This window comes from Zootermopsis nevadensis, unplaced genomic scaffold (assembly GCF_977971745.1).
Source record: "Zootermopsis nevadensis isolate Lab colony 2312 unplaced genomic scaffold, Znev_1.0 Znev_ptg000027l, whole genome shotgun sequence".
In the NCBI taxonomy this organism is placed as follows: domain Eukaryota; kingdom Metazoa; phylum Arthropoda; class Insecta; order Blattodea; family Termopsidae; genus Zootermopsis; species Zootermopsis nevadensis.
The window spans coordinates 3,654,038-3,669,992 of record NW_028259159.1 but is presented as its reverse complement, the minus strand read 5'-3'; the positions used below and the strand labels follow the sequence as shown (position 1 = coordinate 3,669,992).

At 39.9% G+C, this 15,955-nt stretch overlaps 2 protein-coding genes across 3 annotated transcripts in view; one reads left to right on the top strand and one right to left on the bottom strand.

The window, feature by feature from the left end:
- Positions 1 to 15,955, top strand: part of LOC110829861 (uncharacterized) — a 297,508-nt gene that overhangs the window by 79,281 nt on the left and 202,272 nt on the right. The window lies entirely within an intron of this gene.
- LOC110829862 (retinol-binding protein pinta) lies at positions 5,178 to 10,519 on the bottom strand. Of its 2 annotated transcripts, none has more exons than XM_087356581.1 (7): positions 10,280 to 10,519; positions 7,841 to 8,009; positions 7,441 to 7,600; positions 6,762 to 7,011; positions 6,025 to 6,135; positions 5,624 to 5,729; positions 5,178 to 5,535 (listed from the first exon to the last, which is right to left on the bottom strand). In XM_087356581.1, exons 2-7 carry the CDS (start codon positions 7,977 to 7,979, stop codon positions 5,384 to 5,386), a joined length of 918 nt encoding a protein of 305 aa, XP_087212707.1. In that variant the 5' UTR covers positions 7,980 to 8,009; positions 10,280 to 10,519; the 3' UTR covers positions 5,178 to 5,383. The 2 variants fall into 2 exon arrangements, with proteins under 2 accessions (XP_087212707.1, XP_087212708.1); XM_087356582.1 differs by lacking the exon at positions 10,280 to 10,519 and adding an exon at positions 9,247 to 9,401.

Below are 15,955 nucleotides of genomic sequence, written 5' to 3'. Positions count from 1 at the left end.
GTAGGCATGTTTTAGAATGTGTTTTAACGAGTTAGCTATAGAAATTTGTAATAAGCGCTAGGGTATTTCAAGGAGTCTGATTGACGACGTTAGCTAAATGTTTCCTGAAAAGTGTGATAGACCAGAATCTACAGAAATCGTGCACAACCCATCGAAGTGCTGAAAACTGAAGTCACCGCTGTCACAAAAGTACTCGTATTGACTTGGTGACAGTAAAACATTTCCTCATGTGTTGAGGTTCTTACCTACACACGGAAATCCTTTCCTGTTCATGTCCATGTCAGTGTATTAGTTTTTGTCGTCTGCTTACGCTATTGAATATGTTTATAAAATAAATTATTCCCCTTGTGAGGATCTGTGTAATGTATATGTATGAGTGTTTCGACTTGATGTTTGATGTCGTTTCCGTTCATATTACGACTGTCGAAGGAAACAGGAAGTTTTCTCTTTCCGCCATAAAGAAGACTGGCAACTTACCTAACACAAAACCTGTATGTTATAAAATTGCCTTTCCTGAATTTGTCAAATATTGATGTCCTTAATGCGTATATATGTCATTAAGTGTCGGCTAAATACCTTTCTTGCTACACTTTCTAAATTTAGCACAATGTTGCAAATGTAATTTTGTAATATAATTCCAAGAGAATGTGTCTTAGATCAGATTCCACTTTACGCCACACTAAGACGCGGTATTAAGCTTTGAAACCGAGAGGAAGAATGGAAATCATGGTGGTGGCGATAGGCCCTGAATTTGACGTGGAGAAGACAAATTGACGGCTATGAAGGCCCTCGGGCAGTGTTCACTGGTCATTCTGGAAATGTAGGTTTGGTAAAGGCAAAACATTTGGAAGTGGCGGGTATAGAGGTGAAAATGGAGCAGTCTCTTTTATATAATATTTTAACATTTAGTCCCTGCCTCAAAGGGAACACAGTTCGTTTCCATAACAATGAAGAACTAGCTAATGATATTTATCCAGCGTTAGCATCGCTGACCCAAGACGTAGCGATGTGGATGATCTAGCTCTTCGTGACGTTTAGATACAGATGTGATAAGATATGCTGGAGATGGCTGATTAGTTGTCCTTAAAGATGCAGTATCCAGGTCAAGGCAACTGTGCTTACAAGTGAAATCATTAATCGATTCACGAATTTGTGAAAACTCGCCTCCGGACTAGAAATTACATCACATCCTTTCGACCATGGACAAAGTAATACGGAGAATCAAAGTGGAAGTTCATGGTATACGCTGCCAAGGGGAATGTAAGCGGACCCTTCAGGGAAGTGTTTTGACATGGTTGTTATTCGGTTTACATAAGCGAATTTATTGTCTCTTCTTGTCGTCAAGATTTTACTTAATTGGTTACTACAAAACAAGTCTTTAGGTTGTCAGTCAGTGGTCCAGGAGTATAGGGCGGAGCAATGTACAATATCAGGCAGATTTACTAGTTCCATCATCTGCTATTCCTAATATCTTTCCTTTAGCAAGCTGACGTTTAGCTCATTGGACCAAGCTTGGGTCACAAGAACGCCCACGTGTTAGGACTGATCTTACGGAGAGTAAAGGTGGCGGAGGGAGTGTCTGAAATGAACTAAGAGAGAATAAAAAGGTGAATCCGCATCCTGGATGCGAGGTTAGATGGAGAGGGAAGGACAGGTGGCAGGTGTAAGCTTTTCGGGGAGCATTCTTCTCCATGTCGTTGCTTAGTTACAGGCTGTTTCAAAAGTGCTCTCCCGACTGCGCCACAGTCCGCGCGATGTACGGCAAGGTTTGTTTTGAAGATATCCGTCTTCTGGGTTATTGCGCTGTGTAGTCTGGTCGATGTTAACCAACGTTTCAGAGGTCATACTGCCTCCGTCATCAGGGCGATGAATATTCATCATATGACCTCTGAAACGTTGGTTAACATCGACCAGACTACACAGCGCAATAACCCAGAAGACGGATATCTTCATACTCACCGCTGTGAGAACCTCAAGTCTTACAAAGGTTTGTTTTGTTTTTCTTTTGTCTAAATACCGTGGGTCCCCCAAAAGAGATAAGTAATATGAAAGGATATGTAAAAGCTGCTGTGAAGGGAGAAAATAATACGTAATTAAATACAGCCATGCGTTCTCGTAATTATACTTATCAGACCCCGGGATATTAGCTATTTTCTCAGGTAATTTTTCCAGTACGTTAGTTAGCCCGATGTCATACCAGATTGCTTTATTACTGCGATTATTTCATCTTCGTTTCTGCGTACTTCCTGTGACATGTGTTTATATGATTATTTAATATTTCTTCAACTGCACAGGTTAATCGACCTGTCGCGTCAAAGACACGAGAATTATGAATTATGAAAAGCGAAGGATGTGGGAGAAAGCGGTGGTCGCCAGTTTTAAGGCACTGCTCATATATTTTCCCGGGGCCGCAAGGGAGCACCACGAGTCTTGTCTGGGCTGAGGTTGTCGAGCTCTTTCAATCTGCCTCAGCCTCATCCTTGACCTCGGTCCGGAGTCAAGTTGTGGATTTTTTATCTCCACATGACATTGGCACCCTAAACCCTGTCCTTTGGCACGCCAGTAACTGGGGGAAAAAGCGTCCAAAACATTTTCCCAACTTTGCATGTAGGTGTTTGAAGAGAAGTACGAGCAAGAGCAATTTAAGTGAAGTGATATCTCGCAAATCGGCACGTGACTGACTACGGCCTGGAGGAAAGGATTCGGTTTTCCGACGGTGTTGAGATTGGTCCAGATTGGCACCGTGGCACATGTAGTGGAAAAAGTTACCTCTTTCTCAGTTGTAAAGCGATCAGAATGTCGTAGTTACCGTCGAAAAGCTCCTGTTGGTAGGACTGAAAATGCTTGCACTTTCGTAGCAAGGTCAACTTTATCTAAACTGGTTTTTATTTTATTAGGCAACAAATAATAACTTGAAACTTTCTATTTTTACAACAGTTCGATTACTTATTGATGAAGTTAATTTATTTGTATACAGTAGCCTGTATCTCCAGGCAATACTTTTAATTTTAGCAAATGGCCTGATGTACAAATGTTCATTGTGCATTCCTGTTAAGTCCTTTAATCCATTGATATTTTATTTGGTTTTATCTGACGAAACTAACAATATATCATAAAATTAATTTAAAATGCTAGAGTAAAACCTTCGATCTTCTCATGCGTATACAAACTCTTTTTTAAATAAATGATTTCTTCTTTCCTTCAGTGGCGTTTCCTACGTTCATATGACACGTCACCCGATCGGGCGGACCTACAACTGTCATTGTATGACAGATTTGCGTTTGTTGATATGTTGTCTAGCTTGAAAGGAGCGGGAAATTTTTTGATAAACTTAGGCTTAAATAAAAAAATGTTCTCCGTAAATGAGTGGTCTGTTGAGTGAAGCATATTTTGTAACTATTTAATGCATTCTTGGTGAATTCATTCATGATTATATAGCCTCACTGCAGATATCAAATTTAAGCAGTTTCATGTATAACTATATAACCTTAGCTCAAAATCTTCTCAGTGTGGACCAAAACGAATGTTTTCCGTCAGTGTATCTCGAAAGATTTAACATACGTAACAACGAATAAAATGTGATACGAGGCGCGTCCTCAAAGTAAGTTTCCCTGGGGCCGTTTACAGAAACAAAACACAATTTCATGGAAATATTTATTGCAACAGATACAGCAAGTGTCCAGCTATTTTTCAACATATTCGCCACCGGAATTGAGACATTGGTCATACCGTGGGACCAACTTTTGAATACCTGTGTCGTAGAAGTCTGCCGCCTGGGATTGGAACCACTGTGTGACAACCATCTCCGCCTCTCTGTCATTCTCAAAACGCTGACGCTGACCGGACAGGAATTTCTTGAGGTGTAGGAAAAGATGGAAATCACTGGGAGCGAGGTCCGGGCTGTAGGGTGAATGATTAAACACCTCCCAGCTGAACTCCTGCAGGAGACTTGCTGTCCGTCGAGCCGTGTGCGGCCTAGCGTTATCACTGACCGCACTTCACAGTCGGCGGGAGCTGGAATAAGAACCTCCATCTTCAACAGCTGCAACGATGCTACTGTGAGAACGCGGGAAGTGCCGTTAGTGCATGCGCCATGCTACGTCATTGCTCTATCACGTACGCACAGTCGCTTCGCGCAATATAAGGTTTGCTAGCTGTGGGACGAGTGGGAAACTTACTTTGAGGACGCGCCTCGTAACATTATTGAAGTCTTGATCAATTTTTTTTTCGTTTCGTAGGCCTGTGTTGAATTGTTTTTGAATCGTTGTTGCCACGGTTCTTCTCAGAATACCCGTCTTCTTTCTTTGCGAACGACGTTTGGTTTTGCATAACCGCCGTTTTGATTTGTATAGCCCTCTCACAGAAAAAAGTCGATAGCTCCTGCAGCTACAGATCACATCTACTGGGTGCGGGGATGATGTGCTGCTAAAACTAGTTCTGTAGCGTCCAGACTACCGTTGCCACACGTCTGGCGCGAAATAGTTAAATTCCTACAATATGTATTCCAATGATACATTTTTTCTGATCAAGGAAGATGCAACGTGTCACGTTTCAATTAGTGTTAACTGCGACTGTAGTTCTTATAACCACAAATTTCCGATAGAGATTTCAGTATCTGACCGCCTTGGTTGGTCACAGATGGCTGTGGTTCACTTTTTGGTCGCTCTTGTTGTGAATTACTCGTTTGTAAAATGGTTATCTTGGTATTTATAATATGAGCATTAAGACACATCTGTTAGTAAGTAGTTAAATAACTTTTAACTGACTTCATGAAACCGAGTCCTTCAGAATCTGATTTTCGCGTAGGTGGCTAATAATTCCACACCTTATATGCAACCGTGTTTACAAACATTCCGCCGCTGGTCTCGAACATGAGCCCAATGAAACAAGTCCACACCCTGCCTCTCAATTCTTTAAAATTAATTTTAATGTTACGATCTCACTACGCCTAAGTGGTCTCTCCCCTACAACCTTTCCAGATAATATTTCAAGTGCATTTCTCACCTCCTGCATGTGGGCTGTTTGTTCCATCCGTATCATTCTTCATTTGTCATAATATTTATTGAAGAGTGTAAATTATGAAGCTCCTCAGTGCGCAGTTTTCTCCCGTCTCATGTCATATCTTATCGATGCATATTACTATAGAGTTTACGTATATGAGAATAAAAATACCGATCTGTGAAGAGTGGTATAAACATTATTTACATGTAGCTTATACAAATACATACTGCCTACACACTATTTTGCAGTATTGCACGATAAAGAGTAAAAAAGAAGACACGATGAGGAGACGAAGGAAACAGAGGTCGGTGTAGCACAGTTTTCTTTCTTTCTTTCTTAAAATACACAGTACGACAATCTCTCCAGCAGGATTTGCCATTCTTTAATCGACACTGAGTTTTCTGAACGAACCCTCGAATCCAAATAAGTCTCCGCTGTTGACAGCCTTTCCCGCTCTTTTAGATTCATCAGATTTCATGTTATCTTGTTCCACGAACCAATCTCGATAACTCTCCAGCTTTTTTAACCAGGCAGCTAGGAAAAAAAGAGATAGAATTCAGCTTTTCTGTGTACATGAAGAACAAGCAGCATGCGGTCGGCATTAACTTCCTTGATTACTTACACCAGTGATCAATAAGAGAGCCATTTTCACCGCCATATTCACTAGGTAGAATCTTCGTCGAGATCATCTTATGTAGAGATGCATATCCTTTTGTGTGGACATGTATCTGAAAAGCAGCAACAGTAAAGTGAATTATTATTAATTAATTAATTATTACTTATTGAACTAAGTATACTGTTGTATAGAACTACAGGGTAGAATTTCATCCTTGAAATTGTCTAGCTGCTCTTAGATTTTATATAGCATCAGTTGAAGCCTGGTCTTGATCTCTCAGCGATCGTCATCTTTAATTGGCTGCTGTTCAGATCTAGTGATTTATTATTGCATGCATTTCGTACTCCAATATTTGACCCTTGTTAACATTCGTTACTTAAGATAAATTAATCTGGTTTTCTACTGACCCTGGAAACCAGCTTCGGTTTTAAGACCATCTTCAGAAGGTTTACCATAGCGTCAGCAAATGGAGGAACGTTGACGAGATGGATCTCCTTGATTCTCATGTTGAAACCTTTCTGTAAAATAAGATTATGAGAAGGCTGACAAAAATTGTGAGTGAGGAGATTCAGTATTTGCACTCTTTGACCGTGAATGTTGAAAGGGGGGTCAATTAAAGAGGAATGGGGCGGCCGGGACATGTAGTACGCATCAGGGAAATGAGAAATATAGCCAACATTTTTGACGCAAAAGGTCTAAGGAAAGAGGTCATTTTGGAGACCAAAACTTTGGTTGATATTAAAATATGAGACAAATACAGTGATTGAATATGGATTGTATTCATCTGTAATGGGACGTGGTTTAGTAATGGTCAGAATGTTCTGATTTCAAATGAGGAAATAAATTTTCGGTCTGATAAGCAAGTACTAACTCTTTAAGAAGGCATCTTCACTGTAGAGTCGTAATAATAAACTAAACACAATAAAATTGAGATAAAAATATTACTAGCAAGGGAAAATAAGTCTATAAACACCACGGACATTAAATTCAGTCTCAGTAATTCCCGTACTGTTATAAGCGAAAGGAATATTACGGAAGCCAAATCCATGCTGGAATGTTACGCAGATATGTTCATTCAAAGCATCTACTACATAGATCGGAATAGCAGGTTAAATAACTCAGAAACTGTCAGAACGTAGTGTACCATTGCACACACTTCCATCTTCTTCAGAAGAGGAAAAGTGACTTTAGTGATGTGTCCGACTGTGAACCTGTTGTAGTCCATAATGTAGATGTCTGAGACACAGTAGTCCTCACACATCCTAACTTCCTGCACCATGAAGCACAGCTTCAGTATGTCGAGAACGATGGTGTTGGCTGGATCAGGGTCCAAACAGCCCAGCGCTGTTACTCTGCTGTAGTCTGTCGTTAGTTGTGATAAGGGACAAACGAATCTGCAACCATTCACATCATATTTCTTTGGGTAAAGTTTTTAGACTGAGTGACTTTACTGTCTGATCAATTATCCGACTACGTGACTAGTTAGGTATGTAGCATGCATTAGGCACATACATTCATACTAAATTTTAGTCAGAAACATAAAGAAACCGAAAACATGGAAGACATGGTGTATGCGTGTATGAAATTAAAGTAGTTCGTAGAGAAACATAGTGTGAAGTTGTAGAATGGATGGAACTGGCTCAATACCAGTTCTGTGTGTTCCTTAAAATTAGAGAATTTCCTGACTGGCCAGAGATCCTATCAGAATTACGTATACTAGAGCTCTGCGTCTTGTGCAATATGTATACGAAGACCCAACAGGATCTTCGTTAATTCTGAAGGTCAGAAAAGTGGTATTTTGTTTAAATTGATCAGCTTCTTACGCCACATTGACAACCTTCCTGAACCAGGGACTTCTCGGATCTCTGTTTAGTAGTATGTCCGGGGAGAGTGTCTTCAGGGCGTAGTACATGTCCACAGAAGTTTTGGTTCGCTCTAGACTGTTTTTACAGCGTATGATCCATCTTTCCAGTCTCCCGTCGTCTGTTCAGACAGATAACACAGAATATTACAAACCACACTGACTTCGTCAGGGTATTATAAATTTTGGAAACTATCTCTTTTGACTCATTCCCACGGTTAAAATGATGCGCATAATTGTAATTAATTTATCGTTTCCGCTAGACTGACGATATCGAATGAGGCGATTTGATAGCAGTAGGCGTCACACATTCTCGTTCTGTACTGGAAGTAACTATTAGCACGAATCACCTCTCCACTCACCGCAGACAAGAGGCAGATGAGGCTGCATCTTGAGCCAGTCTTTAATCACCTGCACCGCGAGGTTCATCCCTGCCTCGTCCAGCCCGAACTCTGCTCTGACGCGTTCCTTCAGTTCATTGGTAGGGATCAGAAGTACCATCGTGGACAGCGACCTGATGGACTTGTAATACTGTAAAGAAACGGCATATTACGTATTTTTATTGTGCCTTGGTTCATGAATAAGAAAGAAGTTCGCATGCTAAGGAACACAGCGATAAAATTGTCATTTTGTATTATTTGAAAGAGGAAAGTCTCCTGCTTTCTGTGTTCACCATACAGTCTCCTGCGGGGAATTTAACACAGTAACAGCAAAGAGCTAAGAGAAAACTAATTCTGAAAAGATTGCAGCCATTCAGGTCCTGAAATTTCTTTAAACATTTGCATTCTCAGTGTGAATTCTACAATTTTAAAAGTTTCATATGTGTGTAAAATCTTTGTCCTTCATTGCATGCATAGTCGTTAAGAAACCAGTCTGTTTTGAGCGTGTCGTAATACCATTCATACTTTGCAAACCTAAAGAAAACACCTGAAATTTAATGCGCTAAACGAATATTTTTTGTATGCGTTTCGTACGTCAGAGACAATTTAACAGCTTTTGTAGGCTGGCCAGTTGTTAGGCAACATCTGTCTTCTATTACATGCTATTAACAGATTTTTTGCGGCACGTAAGACCTATTTTGTCTTCGAATGGCAAAGTGATCTGAAATTAGTTGACACCATTCCAGATTATTCACATTTTATTGTCGGCTTTTACAACTGACCCCAAAAGTAAAATATTCTGGATGTGTCAGAAAATCTAAAAGTGCTGGCTGCCGCTTTATGTCTGTGCAGACATAAACGATAATAATACTGATATTTATATTGTTAATGCCCCTTAGACTCTAGTAAAGACGGCCTAAAAATGGAAGCAGATTCAAGTAAGTAATCCATGTCGTGTCACACGAATACGGGACAGCATCTTGATGCAGGCCTGCTAGCGGCATATTAATGGAAAATAATTTATTTCGTATCTTAAATCCCTTCGTCCTTCCCCTTATTCAATTCGTATCATCATATTCCCCCTCCGTTCTCTTGTATTGTAATCATTCTACACTTATAAAAACGAGTGGACAATGTTAGCAGTGCTGCATATTAGAAGCACTTATAAAAGCTGCCTAATGATAAAACAAAACGTTTTGCCGCCTAGCGTTTTGTAACATTTAGGCCCCTGTGAGTGCAAGCATATTTTTGTACAACACAGATTAGTAACTCCATAGATCCGTGTCTGTGTTTTTACACATCCGTCCATTATGCCTGCCCGTCCATTTATTCGGCTGATAATCCAGCTAACAAACTATCTGATCGTAACTTAGTGTGTATCGCAGTACCACGCTTCTTTCTTCGGACACAAGGTCCACTCTGAAGGATCATCATAGACCTAATTATTACAAAAGATCACAATATCAATGTTTTCTCAGACATTTCGAAAGAATTCACAGTATCACAAGTCCATTCTCGTCAGATCCATTGCGATGTCATCTTCGTAGCTACATTTAAGTCTTCGAAATTATCACGATACTTAGTATGAATCTGAAGGATGTGTAACTTAAACAGTTTTACCCCATGACCTTATAATCTCGTGCGTTTCTCATCTTATCAATTTCAGAGAAGCGTGTAAACATTGCATCACTGGTTTCGTATCTTATGAATAATTTTACACTTGACATCATTATGTAAAAGCGAGCACGTGCATGAATTAGAATAATGCATTTGTGAAACGGCTTACGAAAATTACGAGGTTTCTATTTTACAAAGAATGTGATATAGTAGCAGCACTTAAAAGTTCAAAGTTGTTGCTATGGGAACTCAACAGTAGGCATAATCATTAGCCACTTACACCCACATCTCATCTTAACAGCCTGCCCCCTTAAGGTCCATCTTAAACGCTGACCTTCCAGCTCTCCTCTGGATCTTCCAGACGGCCGTCGTCCACTAACAAATTCCTTATTACGTGTTACACACTGCTCATTTTCCTTATCTTGCTTACGTCCGAACGTTTTCCTGAACACTTTGATGCCTTAACACTTGTAATTTATGTCGTTCATTAATGTTCAAAAGGCTTGTACATTAATTCGTTTATATGTTGGTCTCCAGTTTTTAGTCCGTCATTATTATCAGTAATCAGAATTTAATATCTAACTCCTTGTGCCCCTTATGGTTATACAGTCTACAACAACAATCTGTAAATGGATTTCTTTCGATTCTCAAAACAAACTGCGATTAATTCCATAAACAGCATTAATCAATTGATCTTTGGAATGTGAACGTGTTGTTTTCTTTGCTATACGTACTACGTTTAAATGTTACTCAGATGAACGTGGTTCATTGAACAGTTAATGTAATATGACAGAGAATACTCACTCGGTAAAATTGACGTCTTGCTCTGTATTGCGGCTTGTACTAAATGTATCGCATTTGTATGCGGAACTATTACGCAGTTGCCAACTGCTGGAAGTGATGCTGTGTCAAGGAAGGTCACACCAACAGGTTCCCCTACTATACGCTCCGAGTTACGTAACGGATTGCGGAACACACTATAGTTTCGATGCATTAATAACTATCACTTATAGGCGTAATTCTATGTTGTTATGCGCCGTCCTCTTGCCTGTAAACTGAGTTTATGTAACGAAATTACTTTGTGAAGGTTGTGTACCCTGGGCAGACTACAGACACGTTGCGTTTCATGCAAGTCCAGCTATAGGCCTGGCACATAACTGTTCCTAACTTCGCGAGAATAAATCAAATGGTGCAGAAGTCGCTAACATTCCACTTGTTCTGTCCATGATGGTGACAGTGAACGTTCAGATTCACCGACTGGCACTTGGCTCCGTATTTGGGATGTCGGTAGTTCAGTTTATGAAATCCCATCCATTTCTTCTTTGTGCACGTCTTGCACAAAACATATAAATTGGATGCATAATTGAGAGCAAATTCTTTGATAATAATGACAGGCGGTGTGGAATGCTGTTGATATTTAACTTCTTCGCCACTTCAGACAATGTCTGGGCCTATCCCAGTGGAAACTGGCAGCCATTTTACAGGAACAAAGGCATCTTGAACGATAAGCTGACCACATGTCCTTCATCTAGAGCCAAAGTTAAGAATGCATGGCGCTTTACCTCCGCGCCTGCCTTTTCACATTCAAGTCGTAGCCTTCTTAATGTGTCATTGGCATAAGCATGCTGTTTGATATTTATCTCTTCAAAACACCAATAGAAATGTCAAGGAAGTAACGTCAATGTACTGTCATAGGCAGAATTATAATATGCTGTAAATAAGCTGACCTTGTCCTGACATTCACGCTCGTGGCCTTCGAACCAGCACTGATCGCGGCATTGGCAGTGAGCAGAGATTGCTCCGGTCACCGGCTGAGAGAACTGGCTTTATACTAAGCGCACTTATGCTTTAGGTCTGCCTTGGGTGCATGGCCATTCGAAACAGTTAGGTTTATACCGATCTCACCAATCATAATTCGTGATTATTACTCCTTACCAATTACAATTTCTCATCACTTCGGCCCCGAATGAAGGAGGGATGAAGCATCTTCCTCCGAAACGCCTGTAATATTTACAACTTCGATGTAGTGCATTACTCAGACAAATACACAAATACCAGATCTGGAATTTAATATGATTCTCTCGAACTAATGTGACTGGATTTCTATAAATACTTCTAAGAATCTTGGATTAAAATTACAAGGCTTTACGGCAGAAGAAAATTTCGTGACAGCAAACGCATAAGTGAGAAAGAAACATCGAAGAGAGATGACCACCAGCTGTTAAAACTGTGTTTAGATTTCATGCAGGCTTCTCCTTCGACACATGTTCCAGATCCTCCTACACAAAAGACACAGCGAACTCGAAAAAGTTTCAGACACGTTTCCTATGCTTGGCACTTCCTTTATCTACTATAATCCCGTTTTCTTATTCTCCGCCCCCGATGTTAAAAGTTGATCTCATTTCTGTGAAAGCCCGCCCTGGTAGACCCTCGTCACACGATCAGTCAGTATCGACGGACGTTCTGACACTTCGTCTTGCTGAGGTCGGCAAATTCTCTGTAACTCAACTTACCACACAGTAAGCAGAGTTTGGTGTAAAGTGGCGGCCAGATCAGTTTTCTTACCCGCTTTTATGTTGTTAACTAGTAATAGGTTAGATCTAGGCATTCAAAGAATTTCATTAAAATATCTCATAAACATGCCTACATATTATACGTTAAACAGTTTTATCATCATTTACAAACATGACAACTATTCGATACTTTGACTCAGGCTATATTTTACAAATTTAACGTATCTGGGTTATGCTGGAAAGTGGTAGTTGTGTAAAAGTGTGTACAGTCTCGCTAAGTTAGAAACGCTGACGCAGAACAGAAATCGCGTAATATTCGCCTAGCAGGGATTCGAATCGAAACCCCAAACCCCGCGCTTGATGGACCGTCTCTACTACAGCCGATCATCAAAGGATTTCTACCAAACGAGAATCTACACCTGACACCTCGTACGCCTTCATAGCACGGTACTTAACTAAGGAACATGACCACCTTTATACCTTTCGTTGCCCAGAACTCTGCGGTCTGAGGAAACGCGTGTTAGAATTGACCACGTGATAATTCTGTAAAAGTAAATGCCAATAAATGATTAATTTAATGAATTTAAATAATAGGTGGATACAAATTTTGGAACACCCTCTTCTTGGTTTCTCTACTCCCGTGTTTATCTGTTTTTTCTTTAGTTGTTTATCCTGGAGTAACCTGGCAGTTTGATGTTAAGGACACACATTCTGTTGCACTCATTCCTAGTTGCTACTATTTGCCCCCCTTTCCCCATTTGCAAGCTCGAGTGTTTTTCCTCAGCCCCCTTATTCTGAAACGTTTTCACCAGTGCACTAATGATACTTAATTTCCTGAAAGTACATTCGCTTAGAAATTGGAGTAGGCCTGCAGGACATGGCTCTAGGATACGCTTGAATCCACGGTAGCATGTCTTGTTTCCTCAGTCCTCGTACCACATTTCTCTCTAGGCAGAAGGTGTCTCATTCTCGCATATCCTTTCATCCAAACTAATAAAGCCGAGGGGTGAGGAGTACGAAGCAACAGATAGTCCCTTTGTTAGGGGAATTTGTACTTCTAATTTAGAGCAAACAAAGCGTTTGTACATGCGGGCGGGGCAATTATTTGTCGGCGTTTTAAATTCCCTTAGTACTAATTTAAACTCAAAAGGTGTATAACTTAAATTTGTAGCCTCTAATTAGAGGCTCGTTAAGATAATTTGTATTTTCTTTCGTTTTTCATATGTGAATCTCTCTTCCTCGAGTTGGAACGCCAAAGTAGCACGCAATCTGTTTGTCCCTCTTGTAAGAGAATATTTTCCGCCATCTAGATTGATTTTCCTTTTGCCAAATTTTAGACAAAAAAAGACGTGATGGAGTGGTTAACACTCTACTTGCTATTCTGTATACCCTGGGTTCGATTCTGGGCTTTGAGGTGTTTTCTCAGTCCTTCAGAGTGAAAACTGAGCTTCTAGGCTATCTTGAAGTTCACCACAACTTCTTCCATTCCATTTTCTACTTTCTTATTAAACGCAGTCATTCGCTGGTTAGAACGCTACGAGCTGTAACTTACCTAACTGAGAATTCATCGTTAAATAAAGCAACAGGTAGTTAATTTTGAATACCCTCTTTTCAAGCTTCAGTGTAAGACACGTGTTGAGTAATGATATGATATCCTGTGTTCCACGCAATTACAACTTGAAAATTAACAAAGTCACTGCAGTGAACTCAAACGCGAAATCATTCAAAAGGACTGAGACGTTTTAGTGGTATGTTAGCCGTGGCACGGTGGCCCTCGTGAGAAAAAGTTCCCCTTCACCTCTTAATACCACCACGTTCCTCTACTTACAAGACGATATTTGAGGATATACGGAGCGTTACATCACTAACACCTATACAACATTGTGTGATTATCAGTCATGTGACCAATGAAGTATTGCCACCTGTGACCTGCCTTTAAGAATAGGTTTTAAATCAGCATAATGAACACTAATATTAGTCTAATTCAGGTTAAGCTGCATATAATTGTAGACAGAGCTAACTACGTAGATTTATATGCCCTTCAAGAAAACGCACCATATTTCCTCGACTTCGCTACAAGGGAGGCACTGTAGATGTAGGTTCAGTGCTAGTAGCTGCACTAATGACATTTATGGACCTACATAAATAACAGGAATATAATCTCCCATCCTGTTTCTCCATACTGAAAGTAGGATGGGTTAAACTGAAATACACTACTTTAAAATGTTCATTGTTCAGATACACCTGTAATATGGTTAATTTATGTAAATATATCGTACAAGTTGCCATAGTTGTATGAAACAGTGATTGACTTCATCACGCTGCCCGTGTCTCAGTATGGAACGGGAATTTAAACAATATAATTAATTTAATTTACTTTATTTTGTTTATAATGTTATATTAGAGCAGTGGGAATGCGAGGGTCGATTTCATAAGTCGGAACACAGTATAAAGTTTTCTTATACCAGTTAATTCAATAAAATGTAACACTACATTCGATGTGTTACGTGCCTCATAAGCAGATATTGCAATAAATACAAGTCTTTCGAGCAGCACTTTTAAATATTTACTGATTAATTAAATTAAATTTACCCAGTTGTATGATACACATTCGTGACATAATTGTGACGTCATGTCCCATATTGTCGTTCACACACACACGCTATGCATATTGCCAAATGTTAAATGCCACCTGGGATACAATTAAAATTAATACGCCTATACACGGTTCAGTTCATTGCAAATAAATACATGGACCTGGCGTACATATTTTTTCGATTCCTAACTTATTTTCCAAATTGATGCAGATATTAAGAGCATATTAAGTAAGAGAAATGATTACTGCTCTTAAATTCGGAATCTCGTCTTTCCGTGTCCCGTCTGAAAACATAAATATTAAAACGTACAAAACTGTAATTTGAGACTCTCTGTATGGGTGTGAATTTTGGTCTCTCGCCGTTGTGGAACGACACAGACTGAGGCTTTTTGAGAATGGGGTGTTGAGGAAAATTCTTGGGCGGTCGTGGGAGAAAGTAGAAATTTCCATCACGAATGTGTTTATGATTTGCGTTTTCCACCGAACGTGATTAAGGTGAGAATGTTCGTGAAGATAAAACGGGCGGAGCATGTAGCACGCATCGAGAGATTAGAAATGCGTGCAGAAGGACGCTGCTTTTGGGACAAAGGCCTAAATAGGAAGATGATTCAGTGCGTTTGTTGATAATTTTGAACTCAGTTTTAGAGCGTTAAGTGCAATAGCAGCGAAGGAAATACAAATAAGCTTGAAACAGTAAAACCAATATTATTTATGGTGTTCCGTTACTTGCAACAAGTCCGTTTACAAACTAATTGCCATTTAAACACAGAGCACTACCTCATTAGTTCCTTGTTTTACCTTCTCAAATCTTTTCTGTGATTTGGGTTACCGTCTTTTATTGAAATCTTACCGCAGTGGAAGAACTTTTTTAAACTCTCTCTCCTCTTCTTGAAAGCTACTAAAGAAGAAATCAAGAAGTCTTCCTTGATTTTCCACTTTCTCTTCTCATTCAGTTCACTCATTGCTACTTGAAACAGACTCACGTACGCGAAGAGCTAAAGTATTGTTAGAAGAAACCACAAGAAGGTTAAAGGAAAAAAAAAATCCGTCGATGCCATTCTGCTTCCGATTTGTGGTAGATCCGTTCGGTTTTGCATTATCAGAGAGAGAACGACGCAGAGAAGGAAGCAAGAATACTCCTTTGTCTTTCTGTGCTGAATGATTTTGCTCACTTCTTATATTCCTGACTGTGAAGGGTTCTTTCTTTCTTTATGCGTATTTTCTGGACAGATATTAGGAACGGACGGTGACCTGGGGTGGAAATGGTATTTCTGTAAAGACGACAAGCCCTTCACCGATATAACGCAATTGAAATCAATACAAACGGGAGACCGGAACATACTACGCCCTAATCCGTGAAGGAAGAAGAAG